This window comes from Temnothorax curvispinosus, unplaced genomic scaffold, assembly GCF_003070985.1.
Source record: "Temnothorax curvispinosus isolate PA1 unplaced genomic scaffold, ASM307098v1 QBEX01004747.1, whole genome shotgun sequence".
Taxonomy (NCBI): domain Eukaryota; kingdom Metazoa; phylum Arthropoda; class Insecta; order Hymenoptera; family Formicidae; genus Temnothorax; species Temnothorax curvispinosus.
Genome location: NW_020214527.1, coordinates 803,362 through 830,942, shown reverse-complemented (window position 1 = coordinate 830,942; position 27,581 = coordinate 803,362). Strand labels below are relative to the sequence as shown.

At 43.6% G+C, this 27,581-nt stretch overlaps 2 protein-coding genes across 2 annotated transcripts in view; one reads left to right on the top strand and one right to left on the bottom strand.

The window, feature by feature from the left end:
- LOC112453871 (diamine acetyltransferase 2-like) overlaps positions 1 to 763 on the bottom strand; it is a 1,297-nt gene extending 534 nt beyond the window's left edge. Inside the window, exons 1-2 of the mRNA XM_025014873.1 lie at positions 161 to 763; positions 38 to 89 (exon numbers count right to left, since the gene is read on the bottom strand). Of these exons, the coding sequence (XP_024870641.1) occupies positions 38 to 89; positions 161 to 226 (118 nt within the window). The 5' untranslated portion in view covers positions 227 to 763. The remainder of the gene's footprint in view (positions 1 to 37; positions 90 to 160) is intronic.
- A 201-nt stretch (positions 764 to 964) lies between these two features.
- The window catches only part of LOC112453883 (lysine-specific histone demethylase 1A), a 101,410-nt gene continuing 74,793 nt past the window's right edge, over positions 965 to 27,581 (top strand). Inside the window, exons 1-10 of the mRNA XM_025014890.1 lie at positions 965 to 1,349; positions 1,758 to 1,980; positions 2,053 to 2,204; positions 2,262 to 2,423; positions 2,642 to 2,758; positions 2,842 to 3,018; positions 3,189 to 3,452; positions 3,541 to 3,678; positions 3,772 to 3,845; positions 3,934 to 4,082. Of these exons, the coding sequence (XP_024870658.1) occupies positions 1,326 to 1,349; positions 1,758 to 1,980; positions 2,053 to 2,204; positions 2,262 to 2,423; positions 2,642 to 2,758; positions 2,842 to 3,018; positions 3,189 to 3,452; positions 3,541 to 3,678; positions 3,772 to 3,845; positions 3,934 to 4,082 (1,480 nt within the window). The 5' untranslated portion in view covers positions 965 to 1,325. The remainder of the gene's footprint in view (positions 1,350 to 1,757; positions 1,981 to 2,052; positions 2,205 to 2,261; positions 2,424 to 2,641; positions 2,759 to 2,841; positions 3,019 to 3,188; positions 3,453 to 3,540; positions 3,679 to 3,771; positions 3,846 to 3,933; positions 4,083 to 27,581) is intronic.

The window sequence follows — 27,581 nt, the reverse complement described above, 5'->3', positions numbered from 1 at the left end:
ATAGTGTAATATACAAGTATATATACATAAATCTCACTCTTAGAATCAATATGCGGACCGTCAGGTATCTTCTCGAAGTCCGCCAATTCCTGCAAAATGATGTTCTTCATGTATTAATTGTTTAACCTTCGCATCAGTTTATCGACAAAATTATATATACCTGTATGAGTGCTCTAATGGTTTCACAGTCCTCACGTCTAGCTTTTCGTACAGTTATCTCAGACATTGTAAATAAATTAATATAGATCCTGATTTCAGTATCACAATAAATGTGAATCTTTCAAAAGTAGTGAGAATGTCACGTATATACAACTGGAAGGAAGCAAACCTAATGCTTACAACCTGCAATTCCTTGAGTGACCTAATCTGAGACAATCTAAGTTAGAGCTTATCATTTATTATGTGATAACACCCTGTGTATGATGTGACAAATTGGAGCATGTGATCGATATGTATATGTATATTAGGCCTGTTCGTTTGAGCTGAACTCGATCGCAAAGTTCATCTTTTCTTTTTTTCTCTCCAAAGTGAGAAGAAAAAGAGAAAAGATGAATCGTGCAAGAAGTTCAGCTAAAACTGCTAAAATGAACAGGCGCAATACATATCTATTCTATCGCATATATAAGCTCTAATTTAGATTATCTTAGGATTCTCAGGTCATCGCGAGGAGGTCAAGGAATTGCAATCATTAGGTTTGCGATCATTAGGAACTGCAGTCATTAAGCCCCTTGCACAATGCCAGGCAACAGGCAATAGGAACAGGGAATAGAAATCAGAAATCATGTATAAATGCAGAATAAACAGTGACACTGGCAATAGACACAGAGTTTCCGTCACGTTGGAAATTCTGTGCCTATTGCCAACCAATCATAGTATTCGAATTTTTTAGGTTGTAATTAACGATTTTTTTGTTATTTCCTGTTCCTATTGCCTGTTGCCTGTTGCATTGTGCAAGGGGCTTTTGGATTCAATCGTTGGAGAGAAAAAGAGAAAGGATAAAATGTGCAAGTTCAGCTAAAACAAACAGGCCTATTGGAACGTGCAGGTGCGATTACCGACGCAGTTCACGTCGTTCTCTAGTTCTCCACTTATCGGCGGATGTTCATCGGATTCGTCTACTGAATGGCGTCGGGTCGACGGGTTCCAAGTGTTTCACGACGGCGCGGGCGCTGCGTTTCCCGCGTCGCGTTACTCCGTGACTGCCTATCTTGGGTTTATGTGTGTGCCGGCTGTTTCAAGCATCAAAACAAACTCGCGAGGCTCTCGCCACGATTACTCCGGACCGATATTAAATAATCCGCCGACGTTTAAACAACCAGCACGACATGAGTCGCAGGAAAAGAGCAAAGGTGCGCGTCTTTTGCATTTCCCTCCCATTAAGATTCATCCGGGAATAATGGTTTCGATGTTTGCGGTTAAACGAAGCGTCGATCCTGACGTTGATACGCTGGTCGGGTCGACTTGTGCTTTATCTTTCACGCGATAATAAATGAGACGAATGAGTCTTGTCTGATATTTCATGACCATTCATGACATTTCATTTTCTTTGTCAAAAAGGAAACATGTTTTTTTTTATTACAAACACATTTGTGGGATAATATATCACTTGGTGATATATATTTACTTAGTTACTATCATCTAGCAACAGTTATATTTTTTATCTTATTTTCAAGCATTTTTTATTGGTATAACATTTCTTATTTATGTAATAAGTATTTAATGTCAGAAGAGACTATTTACATTATATTCGATCATAGGTGGAGTACAGAGAAATGGAGGAAAAGTATAATCAGCTGGAAGACGAGAATGCCTCGGATACATCAGAGAAATCTAAAACTGGCCTCGTAACACCTGAGAAGAAAGCTCCCCTGGAGGCAAAAAAGGAATCTGAGTCTACAGTGCCTGCTCCTGTACCTTCCGCCTCAAAAGCCGAGATTAAGGAAGATGATGATCAAGAGAGCGATCACGAAGATCCACATGGTAAATTTTGAGAATTAATTATTTGAACCTCGTAATGTTAATAGAGATATTAATTTATATTTGTACATGTAGTGAAGGCATTGTTGAATGGATTGGAAGGCGCAGCCTTTCAAAGCCGTCTTCCATTTGATAAATTGACATCCACCGAAGCTGCTTGTTTCCCCGACATCTCCGGTGGACCGCCGCAAACACAGAAAGTGTTCTTACATATTAGAAATAGACTTGTAAGTATTTAAGCTAATCGATTTTATCGCTCTTTCTCTAATGCGATTGAATTTTAGTTGCAAATTTGGCTGGAAAATCCTAAGCAACAGTTAATCATCGAAAATGCATTGCCGCAAATTGAATCGCCTTATAATAGTGATACAGTGCTCGCTCGTAGGATTCATGCCTTTTTAGAGCGACATGGTTTCATAAATTTCGGAATGTTTAAACGTCTTAAGGTAATTTAAGAAATATTTTACATGTGTAAAATTTTAGTACTTATATGATATATAACTGTTAACTAACTGGATCTTTTACTCGACAAATAACTGTTTTAGTAGTGCTATTTAGCACCTTCAATTTTAATATATTAAATCAATATTGCAATTGGTATCATACAATATATATATGTTATTTGTCACCAGAGAAATGAGTAATCTATATTTGTCTGTTACAGCCCTTGCCAACCAAAAAATTAGGTAAAGTCATTGTAATAGGGGCTGGTATTGCTGGATTGGCAGCAGCTCAACAAATGCAACAATTCGGCTTAGAAGTAATTGTGTTGGAAGCTAGAGTAAGTTCTTAGCAACTATCTTGTTTTAATCTATTTTTGAGTTTACTCTTGTTTTGCTGATTTGTTATTAATTTGCATTTTAGGATCGCGTTGGTGGACGAATCGCCACGTTCCGTAAATCAAATTATATTGCGGATTTGGGAGCTATGGTGGTCACGGGTCTAGGTGGAAATCCTGTAACGACTCTTAGTAAACAAATTAATATGGAACTCCATAAGATACGACAAAAGTGTCCGTTGTACGAAAGCGACGGCCAAACGGTACGTTCGGAATATTTTAATAAAACAATGAAATTAGATTTTATTAAATTTCATACAGTTGTTATCATAATGTTTCTTAGTAAAATGAAACGATTATTCTATAATTATGTTAATATATATTAATTATATGCCACACAGTTTAAAAGCAGTATGTTTTATATCTTTTGCAGGTTCCTAAAGATAAAGATGAAATGGTTGAGAGAGAATTTAACAGATTACTCGAAGCAACTTCTTATCTCTCGCATCAACTGGATTTCAATTACGTAAATAGTGCAGGATCTGGAGGGCAAGGGGGTAATACGCGTCCAGTATCTTTAGGCCAAGCATTAGAATGGGTAATACGTTTACAAGAACAGGGCGTAAAGCAGCGTCAAGTAGCGCATCTGCGGTCTGTACTCTCGTTGCAAGGACGGCTAATCACTAATCAGCATAGAGTACGTATAATTGAAAATTATTGTTTGATGAAATATTTTTGATTTTATATAAAGTTTTGATTAAATGATGACTAAATTTATGTCGCAGATGATCTCTATTATGGATCGTTTAATGGAATTGAATAAACAATACAAGGAAATGACAGAAAGTAAATCACAAACTCGAGATATAACACAGGAATTCGTGCTCCGATCTAAGCTGCGTGATCTCCATAATGCTTGCAAGGTACATAATTTAATGAAAGATACAATTTTGTGGCAAAATGATAAATGAAACAAATATAAAATGTGTAATATGCTCATTTCTTTTATTCTTTAGGAGTGGGATCAGTTATCAGATCAACAGAAAGAAATCGAAGCAAAATTACAAGAGTTAGAGGCATCACCTCCCAGGTAAATATACATTATATATTCTATACATGCTGTTCTCAATGTTATATATAAATAAGTTTGATATAAATTTATTTTTTTTTTAATACAGTGACGTCTACTTATCATCGAAGGATCGGCAGATATTGGATTGGCATTTTGCAAACTTGGAGTTTGCCAACGCAACGTCCTTGTCAAACTTGAGTTTGAAGCATTGGGACCAAGACGACGATTTCGAATTCACTGGAAGTCATCTAACCGGTGAGTCAATAGACTTAAATTAATCACCTATATAAATCGTATTTGTTTTCAAAGCTACAATGCTTGAAAATTGACAAATCGAAGAATATATTTGCAAAATTTTGCGCCTTACGTAATTATTTTGTTTTAACCGTGATGTGCACGTTATGCCAATATCTGTGCACAGTATCAATTTAACAAAAGCTAAAATTGACGAATTAATTATTAATCGCGCGACATTTAATTTGTATCATGTGGCTCGAAACGTACGGAGATCCTAAGAAATTAGATTCGCGATATACCCGTGTTTACTAAAACACGTGTATCTAAGTCTTCCAACGTTTTCTGGAAATTGCTGAAGTAGAAGGGAGATGATGCAGATAATGAGTGAATTATTCGCGAGGTGCATCTCCTTTATAGGCGTTTGATACTCTCTCTCCTCGCGTCTCCCTACGGCTGACTTTATCAACCTTATTGAAAGCCGATAACATGAGATTCCGTGTAGATAGTACGCCGTATCCCCCGTCCGATCGAGTACCAGAGTTCTCATTATGTGAAATTATACTATGATCATAGCCCGTAAACCCTTACGAGCTTACTAAAGCGGCGACAGAAAAGCCACGCCGTTAAAAATATTTTACGACCGCCGATGTAAACGGGTATTTTTGTAGCTTTATATCGGCAAATAAATCGTTGCCGAGTATTTTAATTTTATGAGATGTGTTTATCAAGACGCGCATGGACGTCCATGTTCTTTATTACGCATCATACTAGACCTACCGATATTAATCAAATTTTACATTTTATCGTGTACTTTAACATGCGTATTGTAAAAAGCCATAAAACTGGTATTTGACCTGAATATATACGATTTTCGTATGAGATAACTGACAAATATTTCATTGATTTTGGGAACATGTGCAATCGTGCCTTGTAAAGAGAATATTTCTTTCTTCTTCACGATCTTCCCTAATATCTTCGCTATATTGCCTTTTATTATTATTTTTTTAAACATACTCGCCCATGTCATCCTTGCGAACAATTTCGTTTGTCACCAACTGAGCTAAGAAGATTAACGTAATATTTACGGCGGAAATCCGACTATCTCCTTACGGCCTACGCGGTGCTCGATGCGTAATCGAAACCGATATCATTTGCGTACTAACGCGGCTTAACTGCGTTACTACCGCGTTGCAAACTCGACGAAATCGGTCGGAGCAAGTAGACGTTGTTTCGAACACTGATTTCATCGACGCGAAATAGGGCACATAGGGCGAGAAGAGAGATCTGTCCAGATTCCCGGGATAACCGATGCGCACAACCATTTAGGCTTAGCGAATTCGCGAGTCCAAGTCTCAACACACTCGCATATACACTCATGTACACACATTTCTACGAGCAAACGTTTCTATAGCGCAGTAAAAATTCGAGGAGAAACAAAATTCAAGAGTACAACTTGATTTAAAGATAACAAGAAGGAGAGGGATAAGAACCAGACCTATAAACGTATTTAATACAGTAACTATCTTGTTTTAGTCTATTCTTGAGTTGACTCTTTCGCTAATTGTTTAGCGAATAGAACAGACTAAAAAAGAATAAAGCAAGATATATGCACATAGGTCTGGAACAGAATAATGAACAGAGAGAGTTAAACTAATTTTTTTTATTTGTATCCCTTAATCGGAAAAAAGTCTTTCGATCGGACCCAACGCGGAATTGCGAAGCGTAAACGGATGCGTTTCGATCGTGCGAGGAATCGGGAACGTGGCAATAGACGAATTGATGTCCGAGGGGGACTTGAATCACGCCCTTCTTCCCATGATTGGCATCGATGATCATGACGGTCTATTGCTGCACCGAAGGTCCCACCGTTGTTGTCTGCCGCGCGATTAATGAGATGTAAACAATTTAACGCTAAATTAAGCACAACAATAGGGGTCTCTCTCTTTTTCTTTTACTTCTTTTCTCTCTCTCTCTCTCTCTCTCTCTCTCTCTTTCTGAAGCAGCCCCCTTGGCAGCGCTTCGGGCGCGAGCACCGACCCACCCGATATAATCGGGACGTCCGAGATGGACCGTTCGCGGCGTGCTCTTTACGGACCATCAGTTTCTTCTCGATTTCAAACGAGACTCGCCGACGGGTTAGCCGCGATTTTATCGGGAAACGCACCGAAAGTAAAACAATACTTTATGGGACGTTTCTCCCGTTCCAATTTTTACGGTACCGCATCGTTTTCGCTCCAGTAACGGTACGTCGCACCGGGATGTCCCTTGATACCTTATCTAGGTAAGAGCAGCCGCTCCTTCCTACGTTAGAATGCTCGGAATTTAATAAAGTATATGAAAGATCGGTATGATATTGACTCTTTGTAAGTCGTCTGTCGAAACACTTCTTAAATTTTTAATATATAAACATGAATTCAGAAATATCCGTTGTTTTTTTACAATTTGACGATACGCGATGCAAATTTACAATTACGGATTATGAAAAGGGGAAAGATCGTCAAGAATTATTTTATGATCTTCCGGAAGAGTCTTTAAACAATGACACCGTCCGGATTGACATGATTGTGTGAATTCTTTTCCCTGTCATCTCTCGCCTGGCCACCTGCCTGCCGCCCGTCACGTACCGCGGAAATGTTCGGCAACAATTTCACATGCACTTTTGATCATATCCGCGAACGGCGCGCGAAGTTACGGCGGAACAAAAAGTGCGTAAAGGCTGCCTCGCGCGTTTGCTCCTTGTTGCACGGAGGAAAAACACAGCGACGTGATCGCGAGGTTCTATTTTACTCCGATCTCCGCGGACTCCTTCCCCAGTCCACGCACGTTCACGCTCTGAGACCGAATACTGCGAATACGTGCCGCGCTACGCTCTTTCTTCCCGTACTTTATACGGTTATTGATCCGACCTATGCAGTCGAATATTCCCGGGGAATATCCGGTGCGCCGAAATTTATGGATGTATCCTCCCGAAGACGCCGGCCGTCACGGTGGGTATCTCGCCTCGACCTCCTCCGCCGTCCTCTCGATAGGCCATATAACGTAGAGTCACCGAGCTCTGTTTGCCGACGACGAGACCGGCCGATCGTGTCGACGGCGTTTTCAGGATCCGACGACGTCGATTTTTCGTCGTCCGTAGGCAGTTGCATCGTGCACGTGACAATGCACAGGGCATTTGTGAAATTTCTCCGAACTTTCGGGGAATTTACGTGGATTTGAAGACAGTTTTTCCGCAATGAAAGTTTCAAGCAACTGATCGCCTTCTTTCCCTTCCATTCTTCAGGTCTTTGGCTCAGAAATTGATAATTGAACCTCAAGTAAAAATATCTCGAAAGCAAAGCTCATAGATTGATCGTTTATGTCTGAAGCGTTATTGTTCAGAGAGTCTTCTCCGTTTTCGCTTTCAATTTGTTAAGCAATTTTATGATCCTACCACGAAGTGGTACGAAGCTCTCCGCGATAGGAAGATCCACGATCGACTTATCTCGAGGGACACGCCCGCGTGGCGTATTCACGAAACACCCTGTATAAGCCTCCTCTGTCCAAGAGGAGAGGTCCGTGTACGATCAGGAGCGCAGCGACGGGTCGGGGGAGGGACGGGGGGCCATTTACGACGTATCGAAGACTTCTATACGCCGTTCGTTGACTCCGATCGTCGCATTCCACGCCGTTCGTGTGTCGCTTCCAAAATTATATTGTCGTAAAGCTGACTTCACGCGCGCAGGGTCTTCTTTCCCTCCGCCCCCCGTCCGCGATCTTCCTCCTCCGTTGTTACAGGGGGGAAGTTAGCCGGCCGTGGTAACATCCGCGCGTGGGGTTCTTCCAGCACGCGGATGTCCTTCGCAGGATCTCGCGAGCCAGGCTGGTCCCGCGCTCGCCGTCTTCTCTTCTTCCTTCTCTCTTCTCTTTCTCTTTTCGCGCCTCCTCGCGTCTCCTCGCGCGCGATAATGCGTGCCCGTTGCTCGCGATATACCGTACGCGTCGTTAACGCGTGCATATTTTTAAATTAATCAGGATCCGGACACGATAAAGGAGATTACTCGGCCGTAATGCGGCGATGACGCTCCCTCGAGGCGCGAACCGGGCACGCCGTCGGGGAACACGGCGAAATTCCCCCCGGTGCGCGATCGCGCTAATTGACGCGAGGATAACCCGGCGTGCTTTTATCGCGGCTCGAAGCGATTTTTGCGGCGTCCCGCGATAAGAGAAGAAGAAAAATAAAGTAAGAACAAAAAGATAGAGAGTGAGGATTAAAAAAAGGAGGAAAGAGGGAAGGGAGAATTTATCGTATAAGATGGTAGCTTCGAAATATATTTCTTATTTTAGAAGAAAAAACTTCGATATTGTACATTACGCACGATTTGGCGTAAGGCTCTATAGGTAGTAGCCAAATATTGGTGACACCGTGTGATATATACGGAATATGTTTTGACGTTTACACAACAGAGCGTTTATAGAATATATTACGAATGACGCGGTTTCTCATCATAATAGACGCGTTATGCATCCATCCATTAACAGCCGCGTTCTGCATTAAACTATAATAACGTCGTAATTGAGCTTATCGTAATTGAGCCGTGTAATCGAATAACTTTCGATACATCGCCGCGCCGCGCAACTGTTATTGTTCCCGGCGGTTCTCGCGTCTCGCGCGGATAACGCGCGTACGTGTTAACAGCCGCGTGGACGATTTAGCATCGACAATCCGTATCGAAACGCACACGAAGGTACCGCGGGGGGTTCACCGGAAGCGAGGAGCCTCGTTCAACGTTTAACGAGTAGGTAAAATCACGCTTCTCTCGGGACGGCCTCGCCGCGCCGCGCGGCCGGATACTCATCTCGCATGATGATTCGAGATTATGTCGTTGTTCTTCCTTTTTCGACGTCAATACCGCACTTTCGTTCGTTCCCCTCGGCAGCGCAGCAACAGCAGCCAGAAGCAGCAACGGCGGCAGCAATACCGCCGTTGCACAGGCGGTCTTTGTTGAGCGAAGCTTGAGGTATGACAATGCAACCGCCATCGGTTACGTCGAAATTTCTTCCGAGTCCCCTCGTGATAGGACCATTGTGCAGAAAGGTTGATATTAACCGGGCAAGAGCGGCGCACCGCTCTCGAGGCTCTCATTATGTATGCGCCATCGAAATTGCATCGTTACGATCTTGAATATGCATTTCTCCCCTCCCACCCCCACCCCCACCCCCTTCAAATATTCGTCCCGGTCGGCCCGCGCGCCGCGGCGCTACGGACATTTTTTTGCGAGCGGATGCACTTTAGAGCAGCGGTATCGCGATTCTGAAGACTCGACACGGGCTTCTTGACATTCCAATCGGATCGGATTTGTCCGACATCGGCAAAAATCCCAGCCACTCGGAGCGGCTTATTGTTAGTAGTGCGCGAATTCGCGATATTGTCTCGTAGCTGGGCGCAATCTCGCTAAAATTGCGAAAGTCATGATACGCATGTTATGTGTACGACGGAAGCATTGCGCGAAATTTCTTCCAAATTCCTTTCTTACGAACAGTATTAAGAAACATAGAAGGAACGTGTTTTCTCGTGATAATTTATTATCTAAAATATTAATTTCATATGAAATTTTTAGCTAAATATATTAATTTTTACTAGAAAATATAAACAGTATTAATTCTCAACGTATTTAAAAATTCTTATACATGAGAAAAATGAAATAACATCTCACATGATTAATTTCAAGAATAGATCCGTTATTGTAGATCCGATATTACGATGCAGCGTGCAAGAAATGTCTAGGATTGCAGACCTATATCCGCAAAAGTGTCAACGCGCGCGCGCATCGTTCCACCAATTTCGAAGTCATCCGCGGTGTCCGAAAGCTATCTCCCCCCCGAGGATTCAGGGCAGTGTTTTCATAGAGTCCCGATGAAACGAGGGGGGGGGGCGGGAGGAGGGCACATCTCCTCAGAGTCTTCCCTCGTTGGAACGAAAACGTAGGCAGCTTAACATTAGCCGAGAGCCGAGAACTGGACGGCGGGCGGACGGACGGATGGAAGGGGGGACGGGGGGGGGCCGAGTGGTAATTTACGAGGTATCGAAGACCTTGTACACTCCTACCCGCCAACGAGCCGGCCTCGCCCCGCGGAATCCAGTCTTGGCCTTAACGCACCGATACCTTTCCCATGACCACTTTCGGGCCTATCCGTGCACGCGGCGGTGCCCCGCACACACGCGCGTACGTCCACGGGCCTCCTCTGCCCTCCACGCCGGTGTCTTTACCATTTACAGTGCCCCTCGTGTCGGCAACGCGGTAGGGTACCTTGTCGATATAGTCTATCTGGGATACAGTCCGCCGCATGATCCACGTGATTTCTCATCCCGGCTATCGCCACGACCGTCGGCCCGTGAGGAAGGAGCGTCAACGAAGCGATTGCTTAGCGCCGGACCCCCCGTTCCGTGGAGACAAATGGTCCAGTGGCACATATCGCTATTAGGTCAGCGCCGACTTGTAGCGGAGCCGTTGGCCTCCGTCGCGAGATGCAACGGCGACCGAGCACTATCGTAATCGATTCTGGAACATCCGTTGGTCCGGGGCTCATTAATTTTCACACACGTAAAATCGATAATCTCCCGGCACGCATTTAGATACGGTTTAAAATAGTTCCCAAGATTACCATAACGCCGGTAACGTTACGCGCGCGCTAATAAAGCAATTATGAAATTATATACGTCGATGACTAATGCCGACAGCATGCCAAATAACTCGAAGCGCCTTTCGAGGAAACGTATATTGCCATTAGTTATCTGTTATTTCTCGATCGGAGGTTTTCACAACTTGGTGAACATGACAGTACGATATTCTTCATTTTAGCTTTATTTGCATACCGAACGCCTCCGTCTCGCTCCGCCTCGCGCCTGCTCCATATCGCTGAAAATGCGACGGTGACTAATTGCGGCAACAGAACTGATCGTTTGCGCGTTCGCCATTCCGCGCCCCGCTATAGCGGTGGTACCGGGATACAACGTACGATAGATTGAAATTAGTGTACATTCCGCTGACGTTGGCCAACTTTTATTGGCCATTCTAGATGTATCTATATCTACTGTCCGTATTATATTAATGCTTCCAGTTCGTTACGGTCGGCTTCGACGACGGGCGAGATGCGAAGTGACGCGCTGGAATCGGAGAAATACCGGTTCGACGTTATCGTTAATCGCGCACTTGCCGATTTGAGATGCAACATTGTATCGTCCGTCCGTCCGTGAAATATTCAGGCTTCTAGTTAGATTGTAATTACGTCGTCTATGAGGCAATGCATCACGATATAGACCGACCGGCAGATAGGCGAAGGCCTCTGGAGACTGCGGCGGATTGGATGATATCGTAAAGCATTCCCAAGCCGATTAATTGTTGATTTGGGATGCAAAATTATACATCCGCCAACAAATATTCAAGCCGCCGGGCGAACGGCAAGATAAACGGGATTTGATGAGAAACGGGAAAAATGCCGCACCGTTCTTATAAGGAATTATCCTCGATAGAGCGATCTAGTAAAAGTAATAGGGTAATATGGATGCGTCTACCGATACCAACATCTTGGAAACTTCTTTCCACTCTGCTATTCCGGCTCTGATGATACCAATTTCCTAACGACGGCTCGTATACGCTTCAAGTTGTTACATAAGCACTCTTACTTTTGGGCTGTCCGCTGTTAAACGATATTAAAAGTAGAAGTTGTTTGGATGTAAAACAAGCTTTACGCGTAATTATCCTCCATAAAGAGAGGTACATGTACTACACTACGTGGTCCTCCATTATTTTATGTTTGCGCGTTTCACAATTTATAAAAGTAGTTTTAATGAGCTATCAATAATAACGTTTCGCGTCGTAATGTTATTTACGAAATTTTATGTTCACGTGTATACAATGTGAGTGGTATCACGTAATAACTCTGTATGAGAATAGCCTAATCTTAATAAGGATCGCGGAGATTTATAACCGTCCGCGCTTCAGCGTATCTTAACGATGTAAAAGATAGACGAAATGATAAATAGCGAATACCGTAACAGAGAAGGTGACAAATTGCCGCGTGTCGCGCGTTACACGATTCTTTTTTTTTTTTTTCTAACGCCACACGTCGGCGTTTACGCCGAGACGAGTTCCAAAGATTCGTGTGTTTTAACGCAGCTGGATTAAGTTCTCATGCACGCACACGCGCGTGCATTTACTTAGGTGGACGCATGCGGGGTTGGAGAGTAATCGGTTTTCACGCGGGCTCTCTCGCCTATTCGCGTTAGATGAGGTGAGGAGCGGATGCGCTTGCGGAGATAACGGAGCTATGCGAGTACACGCGCGGCGCAAGAAAGGACGAACGTTTCCCTTCGCAGGCTCGGGATTCGCGTAGCGTACGATGGACTTTCTTGACGCGGAGGCGTTAAGTCTCGGATAGATGTACTGTGACGTCGTTGGAGGAGAGAGAGAGGCGAAAGTTACTCAACGGAAGGGTCACGGAGTTGTCGAGGGGACGAATTATTTCCCTACGCGCTTTAACACAAAGCTCGCCTCGCCGATCTGTCATCTATACCCGCGCGCACGCCAGCCCGAGGGAGGCGAGGAGGGCGAGGACGAATATTTATGCGCGAGATCTTCGAGGCGCGATGTATGCGTGCGATATATCCTGGGTTACGTGTAAATTATTCATCCCGAATTCGATTTTCATACGAACGCGCGTCGGCTTGTTAACCCTTGATTGCGGGCCGCGTGCAGATGCATCGCGTCCGTCACGTCTCTAATTCGCGATCGTTATTCAAATTGGCGTCGCATTGGGCCTCCGTGTTATTATTAGCTGTGTTTCGTACCGTTTTCCACTATGACTATTATTATCCGAATCGATCGATTACCCGACGTAAACCGCGACGAGAACTGATGTATAATAACAACGGTTGTCGAATGAGAGAGGGTTGTCTTTATACGTCAAAAAGGATTGCCGGAGGAAGTCTCATCTATTCAAAAGATTTTAAAGATTCTTCCAACAATCAATACGTGTCATTATATATATACTCACAAAACGAACGCTAAAGTTCGAGAACCAATTATTTGATTACGATTAATTCTCTGATGTATACGATATGTTAAATGTTGCAATCAAGCGTTTGACTTGCCGTCAACATGTCGATTTATGCACTCGCGAGTTTAGCTATGAAAACGATTTAACATTATGGAATTCGATGCGAATTAGGAGTTTCTCCTCAGTACAACCGTTTCAGCCCGGTTCACTGTTTTAATTCGCGTTTTAATTCGACGTAGTAAACTTAACTCGATAATTTCGAGCGAATATGATTCGGTGCGGAATAGGAATTTCGTCCCAAGCATATGCAACTTGAATCGGGACTAATAGTAATTGTAGATTAGCGGCAAATTTATCAAATAGTTCACTAAAATATACCATCGAATTCTAAGATAGTCATATAAATCAAACACACATTACTCACTGACACAAACATCTTATTTCAATTAATAAAAATCCAATAAAGTCTAATTAATAATAACGAATAAAATAATCTACAGATAGAACTATATTACATATATTATACATAAATTCTCATGTTATTTTAAAGACTCATTAAATCATATTTTTAACATACCTTATTTATAAATAATGAAATATATTGAAAATTAGTATAGTTTTAAAAACTAAAAATTTTGGGCTTTGATGAAGTACTCTTTTAATTTGTAAAGGCCACTTATTTATGTATAAGCGAGAGAAAAGAGATTGATTAGAGGACAAACGCTGCTTTAGACGTCCGGGCGCACCGGGTATATCTACCTACGGATCTATCGGTAGCGGCGTAATCGCCGAATGATGGGTCAACTTCGTGTTTTCAGATAATAAGCTTACATACTGCCCCCGCCAACGGTGATGCATTTTTCAAATTAATGCCCGGCAATCTCTCCCGACAATCGCTCGAAAAGGGGATTACGTGACGGGATGACCGAGAATGATTAAACGGGGTCCTACGTGACGGAGAGAAGAATGACGGTGACCATTATATGTTAATGCTCGGCCACACGCCATACGACGATTATGCGGCCTTTCAGCGTGCCCCCATACGATGCGTTTACGAGGAAGAAAGAAATCTTTCGGTATCGGTACTCGCCTTTTCGACGGATACGCATTTCGCCGTTTGGCTCGGGAATAATTTCCTTCTTCGGGCGCCGATTTTGTGATGGCCACCTCGTCGGCAATATAATGCCCCCGGCTCCGCGATTATTATGGTACTCTAGAGTGAAATGTGGGTTCCTACTTAGGCGTTAACGAAGACAGATTTTTCAATTGGCGGGCTAAGGTAAAATTTACTCTTCTCAAAATTAACAAGCTTCAGCAGCTTGCTTATTTGTTGGAGGATGATGCATCAGTGAATGTGTGTTTTATGATTTAAACTTTTACAAAAATGAAGCAAATTTCCATCGAGACCTAGCTTTATTATTCATAAATTTTATTAACATTAAATATAAGGATGCTAATTAATATAATTGATTGATTTTCATGATGACGCACCTCACTTATTTGCTAAGAAATCACACACATTACAAGTAACAACTATATTTACAATACGACAATCTGCAGTTAAGATGTTGCGCAGTTAGAAGAAATCTGCATAAATATCGAACATTTGCTGCAGCTATTTTGGCTTTCTGTAGTATTTTAATGGAGTCTTGTTTGGTGTTAATTTGCCAGGACAAGTTTTTGTCAGAATCCGAAAGTATCGTAAAATTGATCCTCATCCACATGAGACAGAGAGTCCGAGGCGAAAATTACAGATCGCTAGCTGGCGACGATTTAGCAGATGGCGTGGACTGGATCGGTCTTTTCGAACCACCACCTGGTTGCCAGGCGCCTCCAATCTGCCACTCCGGTCCCGTCGTAAAGTCTTGCCTTCCACTCCCATCCGATGGTCATTAAACCGGCGATAGAAAAGTTTCGGACGTATATCGTCGGCGGTAATTAACGATCGGCCGGGGGAGTATCTCCCGAACGTGAAACATTATCCGCTGAAAAACCGATCCTTATCTCGGTGATGGATTTGAAGTACAGTGGCTTTGGGGAGGCCGTAAACCGGGAGCGCGCGATGCACGGAATTCCGGACAGTTGTCGTTCGGCCGTGCTTCGTTTTACGGGCAAGCCGGATTTCGAGATAGTCAGTCGACGTGTCTTAGAGTGCCGTGTGGTGAAAGCGTACGGTCAAATCGAAAAGGTAATGGTGAGTTAAACGATGGACTAAATATACGATCCTAATTGCACCGAGATATAACTCCGAAATGGTGTTTAGTCATAGATTTTACTTATACTCTACTTCGAGCGCACTCATTCCTATTTACCTTTTCTTGGGAGCGTCATTATCCAAATGACTGTCCTTTTAAAGTTACTCAGATTGTGATTTGCATTCCTTTTCTCGAGCACTTCCCAATTAACGATTTACGTGGCGTGCGCCAAGCAAGAGATTTCTGTCAGACACAGGTCTCAGATTTAACCCAGCGTTATTAAAGCGACAAATCTCAAGTACATACTAAATATAATGTTATTTTCACGACTATTCTACCATAATAAGAAAAAGTTATAAAATAATTTAAAAAATTGTTTATTTTATTGGTATAATAAGTTCTAAAAGAATCAAACTTACAATCAAACATAAAAATTTCCTGTTTTTTAATCTAAGTTTGTACATGAGTTGGGATTTGGTAAACTCAATCTTGCGCGATCGCTACGATCGAGTGGGATCGGAGCAACTATTGACGGCTATTGCCATTGCGCATCACTACAATAGCTGTTACTGTATCTGCATTTATTGCCGGTCTCGACGGGACTCGACGGCGTTTTAGCAATGCAAAGGCAGGCCGTAAAATTTACAAAGTAACCCCACACTGCCGTCCTTCTCTATCAATTATCATTTGCGCAACGCACGCGTTGCGACGTACCGTTAAGAGTAATGTTAACGATCCTCCTCCCGCGGGGAGTACCCATTCAAAGTGAAATTCTATCTGTCGATAGGTTAACCGCACGCCGCGTGACTCTCGCGAGGCAAGTCGTGTCGCTTCCTGGCTCGTACGATGCGATTCTTATTAGGTGCGATCCTCCACCGACGCTCTCTCTCTCTCTCTCCGGCAATGAACGCGCAAACGCATCTCGCGGTGTCGCCGATCATTAGCGATAAATTCCGAGACAGCGATCTCCGAGAAACTTGGATTTCGGTAGGGCACGTATCGGATCTTTGCGCGGTAATTTGATAGTCTTTAAGATTCAAACGCTCAGCGTTAGAATATTTCGCGAGCTTTAAGCATCTCTGAAATAATCGAGTAAATGACTGGATCGTGATATTCTTATGGAAGGGAGCGAGCAAAGCGGTAAACAGAGAAGGAAAATGTTGTGTAATAAGTATGCACGAGATAAATGTTGTATATAAAAAAATATAATATAAATATAATAGTTTTTTTTATGTATAATATTTCCGGTAAACGTTAGATAAAGTTTGTATTTCGCAATTTTTATATCATCACATTTAAGTACGATATGTACTCGACCGCATTTTTGATAACTTTAAACATAGTTTATAGTTCGAAACAACTATTATTAATTCGATCAACATGCTCCAGTTCGCTCTGCGCGCATTTTACTATTTTTGGGCGAGTTAATCTATTCGAAGGGAATTTCTGTCGCTGTCAATTGAAGCATTTGCCACGAAGGTTTGTGTAGCGAGCGGGCATGTGCTTCCGCTCGACTCGTAAGATTCGCTTGTTATTGGGTGTGAGCTTTGACAATATCCTCACAATGAGAACGAGCGCGAGCGGGGCGCGAGCGCCATTAAGCCCGTCAATAATAAACCGTTGGCGAAAGTAAGAATCTCGAATCGCTTTGTGGCGTCCGTCGTGGGTTTACAGTCATGAGGATCGGGTAACTTCCTTCGACACCTCCTCGCCGTGTTCTTCGTTTTTTATTCTTCAATTACCGTCTCCTCTATCGTTCTCCTCCTCATCGTTCCACGGACCTTCGCCTCGTGTGGACAGCCGACCACTGGTCCGATCACGAGGCGTTAGTCTCTCGTCCGAGAGAGACAGAGGGAAGGAGAAAGAGAAAGAGAGACGAGAATTCTCGAGATTTTTCTTCGCCGCACCCGGCCACCAAGAATTTTAAGTAGCGTCCCCATTTTTTCGCTCGTCTATATATCTTTACCGGTGGACAATAGTGCGATCGACGACACACGCATATCTCTCGTGGGATATCGTGGTCGGTATATTATACTATCTCGTCGACTAGATCCCGAATCTTGATAGCCCCCGCGATTCTCACGACAAACTTGTCCATTAACTAACAGGACTTACCCGAACTTCTACATCCGAATAGGATCAACTTTTGATCTTTTCTCGATAATGTCTCTGGAGAGACGAGATTGGTCGTGATGCATCTGTACAACAAAGTACAGCCAATAAGTACCAATATATATCAGAACAGAGTCTCTATTCCTCTCAATTGATGGATAATAAAGGAAATATTTGAGATCCGTGGAAAATGATAAGAATTTATAAGCTTTCTAAAAGTTTTTATTACCTTCGTATTTTGTTTGATTCTTTTTAAATTCTGTCCGAAAGACCGAGCTGGATCTCAGAAATAGCTTGTATCTCTCAGATGCACGATCGATGCAAAGAGTTAAACTCCTCCAGATCGGATCGTAAGCGCATTTGTTTCTCGCACATGCGTCCGTCGACTCACATACGGTAGTCGCGATATCGAGCGGTTATCGAGCTTAAGGCGAAGGTGCGAATAAGGTGCGAATAAGTTGCTGATAAATTCCCCATGGGAAAAGGAGGTCCCGATTGCTTCGTAACGCATAAGGGGAACGTAACGCATCGGGAAAGAATATTGAGTGACTCGAGCGTCTCCACTTTTCTCTCAATTTTCCCCTTTGTCTCGCTCTTGCCCCTTTCTCCATTGCTTTCTCTCCCGCGTTCTCTCACCCTCGCCACCATTTTCGTCCCGTGCGGGTCACCGATCACCGGCTCGGTGCGTCAGGCACCTATTGCGCGAAAGAGGGCGAGCCAACCCGACCGAGTCGAGAGCCAGCCGGATCGCCTGAGATGTAACTGGAGAGCGCATTACCTGGTATTAAGTCACCGAGATAACTACCCGCGTGGGAGGTTCCACCAAGCCCCCCTCCTTAAAGCACGACGACGTGACCCGCCGCGCTGGCTCCGTCGCTTTACGAAATATTCAGATTTTTTTTCAGGCGCGTCAGCGAGCGCGCCTCCACCGCGGAAGGCATATCGCGGTTGGCGGCGTACGGAAGACAGCGGGATACGTGTGTGCCGCCGTCCTCCGCTCTCCGATTTATACGAAACACCGCTTACGCGTTGATGAGGGTCTTAAAGCGCGTTCCTTCGTTCTCTCTCTTTTTCCGCGCTGCTTTTGTGTGTCTCACATTCGCACGATACACTCGTCATTTTTATTGGCGTCGTTTATCCTCACCTCGCGAGAAGACGCTCGAAAACTCTGTTTGCGCGACTGTCCCACAAACACATAAAAAATCTATCATTGCAGAGATTTTATTTCGTTTTTAAAGTACAGCGTCGCCGAGAAGATGCACATCCTCGTTGATATCTTAACCCTTAAATCGCGGAATTTATCGGTACTTAATTTTTGTAACTACCTTTGTAAATTATAAGGTAATTATGTAATCGTAATTTTTAATTAAATATTTTTATATTTACATAAGTTTTAATATAAAAATTCTTTCGTTTTGTCGTTCTATCATATAGATCTTCTCATAGTTTACTGACGAGTCTATTAAATACCGAGCGTTAGCTGATATATTGCATATTTTTTAATAATTCGGGATTGTAAATTTTCGGGAGGAAATTTCTTGAAATGGCAAGGCCCAAGCAATCATACATTATAGGAAGCGATGCTTCGCGGACGGAGGTGTACTGGAATTTGCACGTTTATTGTCGCATTAATAATTCATGGTGTTGCGCAATTTTTAATCAGCCGCCGTCTGCCATTGATTGATGCTGCCCTTGCGCCCCCACGGGGCTCGAATTTACATACAGAACGAAAAGGAAAAGTATTGACACGCGATACGCTCCTACCAAACAAACAGCAAAATCCAATCGCGCATCATAACGGCGCCGTTTTCTTTCTACTTCTGTCCCCTCTCCCCCGCCGGTTCAGGCAGCTCTAACCCTTTCCTCTCTTTCCCTTTCTCTTTCTCTCGCCGTCGCGTTCCCACAAAGAAGCTAACAAATCGACCGCGGGACGCGCAGGTGAGGCTTTTTATTAAAAAATTTTTATTGCGCTCCGCGCGCAGCAAAGCATACGTCGTCGTCGCGTTCGGGGTTCCGCTTGAAAAACCTGTTTGCTCTGCCGCCACCATCACCACCGCCATCGCTTCCTTTCGGGAGATATTGCTTTACAATACTATATTATACTGCGTGGTACCGTCGAATTTCGCCTGTTTGGATTTAACGAGACTCGCCCGAGGACTCGCCGGTCGTATACGCGAAGGGCCCGCGAAGGGTCCTTCGGGCATGGAAGCGAATTACGCGGAGTCTGACGTAGGTATACCTATTACTCGAGGCCCTCGTTCTTTCGCTCTTTCTCGCTTTCTCTCTCTTTCTCTCTCTTTCTCTTTCGATAGTGGCAAATGCACGATCGCGTGTGTCGAATTTCTTTCTCTCGATATGAGAGGAGCACAGGGAGCGCGTGCTTCGTAGGTGTAGACATCCCCGGGCATTAATCCCTCGCAAGAAGGGACGCTGCACATTGTCCATCGAGCTCGCGGTACAGCCGCAAAAACACGTCGGAATTCTAGCAAGGGGATTGGCAACTTTTTTCCGATATTCGCGCCGTGGCCGACTCGAATGAACGTTAAAAGCAAATGCTAGCCCCTTAAGTCGTCGTTGCCTGGTGCAACCGGCCGGCGACGCATGTACGGACAAGCTTTATGGCTCCATAAATCGCCGTTTCGGACTCTATTGTATGTCTCTCTCTCTCTCTTTCTACCCCTATCTTTCTTTCTCCGGCTAGTTAACTGAGACGTCATTAATAACGGAGATGATGAGTGTTCGATTAATTGAACTTGGGACGGAAACGTCGCTCATTCGATAATTAAAATAAATCGCCGATTACTATAATATCGATGAGCTTTAATTTTCTACATTGTACACACAACAAAGTTTATTTTATGCAGAGATTATGAAGGACTTTCGATAAAACAGAGGATAATTCTAAAGATGAATAGTAAATATATATGTGATTTTCCCCTTTCTTTTCTACAAAGCAAAGATGCATATGAGAGAATTACAAGATCTAGTCGCACGTTAGTATTTTTTTGCTTTGCCATTATCTTTTTATATCTTTTGTATCTTTCTGTCGTCTTCATTAAATCGTGTTTGTTATACAATTGGTATTTAGTAACTCGAAGCTCACCAATATTACACCGGTTGCGATTCTCCAATTAAGAGACGGGAATGCGCGACAAACGCAATTTTCCACGGTGAGCGGCGAAAACTTGCATCGGTCGTATGTTCATCGCGCGTCTATCGCGTTGCTCGAATGTCTACAACGGTGGAATGCTCTTTATGGTGGCTGGTCGCGACCGGCAGCGAGAGCAAGTGAACTCTCGGAGGGTTCATCGAGCGCGGGTGCGTTACACGAAAATTGTGGACACGTTCCAGAAGTCAAGACGCAGCCGCAAAATACCGATCGTATTACGCGCCGTATTACCCTAGATTACATTCCGCTTTCGAAGGGCGCTTGCCAGACGAGGCAAGGGGTGGCAAGGGGAGGGGTTTCGAAAATTCAGGAAATTCCATCGAGAAAATCGCTTTCGGCTCCGCGGCCGTTGCTTGCCGGCATCGCCGCACAGTACACCGCAACGAGCACGAATTGGGGGCGGACAGGTACGACTCTTGGCATTCTGGAGATTATTTGTACGCAATCTGTAGGTCGTGCCGCGGGGACGAGAAAGCGAAAGAGAGAATAGGAACAATTTCCTGGCTCGCGTGTTGGTGCGTGTGTAGCGGCGCGTGAGAGAGGTGCCCCGAGGAGGAAACAGGCCGTGCGAGAAGAAGCGAGGAGAAGGAGGAGGAAAAGAAGAAGAAGAAGAAGACGACAACGAAGACGAAGAAGAAGAAGAAGAAGAAGAAGGAGACGAAAAAGAAGAAAGAGAAGCAGATGAAGAAGGAGATGAAGGAGAAGAAGAAGAGGAAGAAGTGGAAGTGGTATATATGGGGAAAGATGGTTGGTGGTAGGGCAAAATGTCGGGGAGGAACCACGGGCGCGTCAGACAGAGGAGAGAAGAGACGAGACGGGCCATTCTTCCTCCGCGCTTGGCTCCGCGCAGCCTCCGCTCCGCGCTCTCGCTCAAAGCTCGAGGCAGGTTCTCAGAAGCTACCGGTGCCGGTGGAATCCGCGTGGAGCTGGATTATACTGCCAAAGGGTATATTTATCGGGCGAGAATGTATGCAGAAGCGCGGACATCGCCACAAAGGGGCCGCCCCTGCGGATTTAACCTTGACGCAACTTCGAGAGTGGACTCACGGTTTCGTACCCGCCGCATATCCGACCCGCAGTCGGAGCAGACGCCGCGTAATGGATTGCCCAACTTTCCTCCTTGTTGCTTCTGCCACTCTTTCCTTCTTTTCTGCTTTCCTTCCTTTCTCGCTTCCTTCGATCTTTCCTTCCTTCCTTCCTTCCTTCCTTCCTCATTCCTTTGCGTAAAACCTCCCTCTCCGAAGCCTATACGCGTGAATCCACTTTATTGATATGTTTTATTGAAGTACTGCATCTCAAGCGCCGATGGCAGGCACCGTTATTCCCCGCGACGCGCGAGAAAACAGTCGTTTAGCTGATGCTCGGGCATAAATTCGCGATGAATAACGCGCATTTTTACTGCCTTTGAGGATTTTTCAAATCGCCGGGGATCGACAGTTAGGATCCGTTACCGTAATATTTATTGCAAGTGCACCTCTCAATATGATACGGGAAATGGAATTGACGTGAAAAGAAGAATATTGTAATTTTTTTCACTGCTTTTTTAAATATTCCCATTATATTCAGGGAGTGCATCGTTTAAATGGAGATCATAAATAGGAATCATAAATAGGATGCACGCATTCATCGAATTTTTAAGCTCTTTAATATATCTATTTATATTTACATCATCACATCTCTAAATACAATATTAGGAGGGTACATATAAAACAAACAGAGAATATCTTGTTTTATCAATTTTTCTTTGCTGCTTCTCTTAACATTATAATTACATTTAAAGTCATTAAAATTTATTGGCACTTTTATTTAAATTTTATGTGAATATTCGTGAAAATAATCTGGTTTATTATAACTTAAACTTTAAATTTTAGATCTATTTTTTGACTTCTGATGCGTTTCACAATCATGAACGATTATATCCATGATATCAATCTTAAATCGTTCGAGTTTTCCTCTTGCATTTTCTGCTTCTTCATTTATGCTGTGCGCCATCGTGATACTTGGTCAAATGGTTTACCTCAATTTTATTTTCCTTTTTTTTTATTAGTACCTTTGCAGCTGCATCGCGTCAACCGAAAGAGGTGCATCGTTATTTTCCCGTAGGACCGTAAAACGCACGTTTCAGCCATACTCGAAAATGAATTCAACATCCTCTCATAAAAGAGCGACTCGCGGCCGTGCTTGCACACATCGGCGTCGTTGCTCGTCTCGACGTAAGCCGCGACGATCATGAGACTTCCGTGGGGAGGCCGGGGAGGGCTGTTAAGCGGGACTACAAACACGGTGTCAGAATCAAGGCGGCGTTGCGCCCTGACGTTAAATGGACGGTGTAAAATGTGCGAGGCGTAACTTTTCTAAGCGTGCCCCTCGTGCGGGGCCGCGCTCTCGCCCCGATTCGAATGCGCTCGCGGTCGCGAGCGTGGCCACCGCCTCGGATAATGGATCGCTCCGACTTTAACTTCCTACACCGCGCATTTACTGCGCGCGCCCGCATGTGGGATCTCAACGGCTTGCGAGTCGTTTTTTATCGACGCGCTTTATCGAAGTGCCATGTCGGCCGGGAGAGCGGTGTCGGACCGACCGCAAGAGCGCAAAAGCGAGAGAGCGGGCTGCACGGTGGATTTTAGAGACGTTGCTCGACGACGCGTACGAGTTCGCGCGAATTTCCGCGGTAATAGAAAGTTTTTGTCGTCGCCCGTTATTCGAGTACGTTAATGCAAAATTCCCATTTTGCCACAGTCCTAAGGAAATCCCTCGCAATCGCGCGGGAGCACCCGCGCTCTAGGACGATTTTGCGGTTTATAAGCGTGGAGGAACACAAAGTCGTGCTTTGCGTAATTCCTGGGAGCGAGAAGGTCTCCGTGAAAGGACTATGCAAATGCCTTTCAACGTCAAGGGTCCACACGCAGGAGAGTGTGGCGGAAGTCGCCGCATGAAAATGTAGGGGGTGAAGATCGAACGATATAAGGTCGATCTAATGTCCACAATGGCTAGGAAAGGCCTGTATAGTGTTCAGAGTTTCGAGTTGAACAATAATATTATTTTCACAATTTTCGATATACCTAATAGTATTAAGTGTTGAGAGAGAAGCGACAAAAGAAACGTTAAATCCCTTCTATACTTTCCACATTATAAATATTTTTTTTCTTTTTTAATAAAAGGATTCACCGTTCTCTGTTTCTAAAAATGTAGCAAGTGATTGAACAAAACATAAGCTGACGTTACATAGACAGAAAATGAAATTCTCTTTACTATATTATTTACTATTATTTTCGTTTGGAGAAGAAGTTAAAGAATGTCCGAAGGAAAATATCTTCGAATCGGTTTAGATTCTTGTGGTCAATCGGTTGTGGTCAATTTACGGGTGCCTAGCAATTCAAAAAACAAACTTTCCAGCATCAATAGATTTACGGGACAGATTAGCTGCGGATTTGAGAAAGAAACGTTGAAGAGTAACATGCCTCTTTTAAAATCTGAGGTTTATTCTTGAGGATCGTGGAATCTGTTTTCTTGTTCAAAGAAAGATTTCTTGCTCTTTCCAGTTATGCGGCTACAAAAGGATGCATCCTCGTTCTTTGTTCCGATTTGGTCCATGACGATTTACACGAGAACTTGTTTGCCCTTTTAGAAAAAATTCTCTTTTGACCCGCTCGTGCTCATGTGTCGACGTCGTACAGCTTAGTTTACGTCTTAAATCTATGGATTTCGACCGATCTAGCGCGGCTTTGCCGGCCGATCGCACCTACGATGTCGAACAAGCTGCATAATGGATCGCCCGACTTTCTTCCTTACACGCGCGAATATCGCGTCGGGTAACCCCTTTATGAATCAGTTTTATTAATATGTTTTACCGAAGCACTCGATCATATACATGGCGTACGATTATCGGATCAGCCATTAATGGCGGTGGTGTGCATTTAATCGTGATACGTATTACATGTTACACCGGCTTGTTAGACCTTGTTGCACTCGCGTAGTCTCCGTTATACACGCGCAATTTATCCGTATTCAAAGAAAATTAATTTATCTTTGAAACACTATCGAAAATTATACAGCAATATATCTCCAATTCAAGTTTTCTGATATAGCAACGTTTGCATTATCTCTACATTCATATTCGATGAACAAAAGTTTCAAGAAATTTAGTCTATCTAAATTAGGAATGTCTTTCAACGCAAAAAATATCTTTCACCTGAAATTTCCCATCGTAGGTCGTATATATTTTCTTTTATTAACAAGCGCAACGCGACGTATCACGCAAAATCTGTCTCCATTCGCGGACGCAGTCCTGACGTAACTTCCGAAAATGAGCTCGCCACACGAATTCACTGCCCATGTCCGTCGAAACGGGCAACCCGCATAATGGATTGCACAACTTTTCTCCCTGTACGTGCCTCCGCTTTTTACCCCCGTCACCGAGAGTTCGCGCAGCTTTCTTACCCACGTATTTCGTCGAAGTTGCATTCGGCCGACGCGAAATACTGCAAAAAAATACATCTCTCTTTGAGTCGGTAGTTTCAGCTTTGATATTAAAGTTTTGAAGTGGTCTCGCGGTTTCAAATCCCTGTATTCGCCGAATTTATGAGTTTCCGTAATGGATTACCGAAGCATGTTTTGCTCTTGTCCGGCCTGCTTTATTTAATCTGTAGGAGGTTTGTGGCTGTAAAGCCTCGTCTGTCGCTCTACTGTTTAGAGAAAAAAGATAAGGACGAAAACGGAAAGAATTTCAGGTGCTAAAAAATAAAAATTGGAATAAGCTGCTTTATTAAATATTTGTTAATCGCGTAAAAATTAATTTTTATTTAGTTAGCTCTTCATGGAATATCAATAGTTTTGACTGTTAACTATTTTAAGTCACATCAATCCTTTTATATTTTTATTGCTTTTATACAATCGAAACTTTTCGAATATGCAATCTTCTGTATTAAACGTGTGTAAATTCTATGAAAAAAATCGATAATTTTTTTCGATCTGTTAGTAGTCTGTTATTGCGCAGCCTCCTGCCTTTAATTAAAGAAGCATTTGCACGGGACGCGCGAGATAGGCGAAATTTATTGCGGCGTGTCTTGTAATAAATTTCGTCTACCTCGACACTCGACATTTACTCGTTCTTGTCGCGGCGAACAAGGCAACGTAATTGTTACACATGTGTACATTTTTACGGCCCATTATGTATTATTCCTGCATCACGCTATCTCTCGTTCCGGAGCTACGCGCTCGTTTTATTGATCCCCCGGACTTCCTGGGGACTTACGGAAAATGAGGAAAGTAGAATGCAATTAAAACTTGTTTCCGCGAGGTAAGATTATCTGGAGGGAGTCAAAAGAACTGGCGTCTTACATCATTTAATCGAGAAGTTAACTTTTTACAGCCTAACGGCTTTTTTTCTAACTTGTTCAATTTCTTGTTTTCACGTTGTTTCCTCATTGTGGTTATTATCTACTTTTAATATCTTGAGAAGAAATAAATGAAAAAGATTAGTTCAAGAAATACTTTAAGCTTTTTTGCGCCTGTAATACGATTTTATTGCCGGTTTTTTAAAAACTGGGTCGCATCTTCAATAAGCTACAAGGAGGGCGAAGGACTGTTTAGCTTGCTGACGGTCGCCTTATCGATCCTCTTGGAGATACTCGTGGAAAATTGGAGCTTCCCCGATCATAAAAACGACTTCAAAGCGGATCAAAAAATTAGAAAAGCAATGTTCTCGGCAGAGAAGGGAGATCGCTCGGGATCTCGGAGAAAATTCGAGGAGGGACCGTATTCTCCTAACTTTTCCCTCCCGGTTACACGCGCGGGCAGGTTGCTTTTTTATTCTCAACCCTTTTAGCAGTCAATCCTTGGGACCTTCGTTCCGAACGTTCCGATTTAGCGACGGAGGAGGTGGCGGGCAGGGAAAAGGGCGTTAGAAATCGGGTTTACAGCGATATCCACTTGCATTGATCCTCGTCGATCCCGCAGCCGAGCATTGTTGCGAAAAAGTAATTCCGTAGCGTCGCGCCGTTCGCATACGTCGAATACGGTCATATACTCTTCCGGCTGGGAGTGGGATCCGTTTCTTTGAAGTGATCGGGGATCGAAATGTTTTAATATTCCGTAGCCGTGTCGAAGATTTATAAGGTAAGAAGAACATGCGGGTCAAGGGGACCGGACACGTATTAACTGGCGAACTATAAATTCGTGGGTCTCGCGTATATTTTGTTGCCTACCTGCGGGGATCTGCTTTTGGGTGGAAACATGACAAGGGTTCCACCACCATAACCGTGGATCGAACAAGGTCTCCGTAAGTTGGATCGTATATATATATATATATTTTTTTAGCGCCGCTAAAATTCCCATCGGCGAATGTCTTCGGATTTATGCGTTTACCGGTCGCTGCAACATTTTCCTTCGATATACATATCGAGGCGTACCCCGCCTCTAGTGTCGCGTCCGATGCTGAAATATTAAGAACGCGTTGGCGCGCGGAATTACGAGCGATGCCCTCGTGTCGTTACATAAGTCGCGCGCTTTATTACAGCCATTGTCAGCGTTTCGCCCCGGCGACATACCTCCCACGCGTCGCCGGTGATGTATTAACGCAATATCGCCGTGATAGCCTCTTTGTAATATTTTACCGCTATCGCGAATACATACGTAACTCGAGTGAATCGTGATAGAGGTTCTGTCTACCGTCGACGTGACCATTCGCGTATGGCTGCGGCAGATATGGCGGTGCGCACGTTCGCATTTTACGCGAGGAACACGAATTAAAATATTTTAAAATGAATTTTATGCGTAGCGAGAGACTAGACGAGATTTTTTTTCCGCACGACCAGACTTTAATGCTAGCATAGGGTGAGAAGAAAAATAGGAGTTATGTGTTTGATCCATAAAAATAAACTTTTAATGTTGTGTTTCTTAATTGATGTATGATGATATGAAAAATGTTTTTATATCTACTACTTGTCATTTAAATAAAATGATATAAAAACATTCTACGTATCATCCTTGAATATTTTTTTTGAA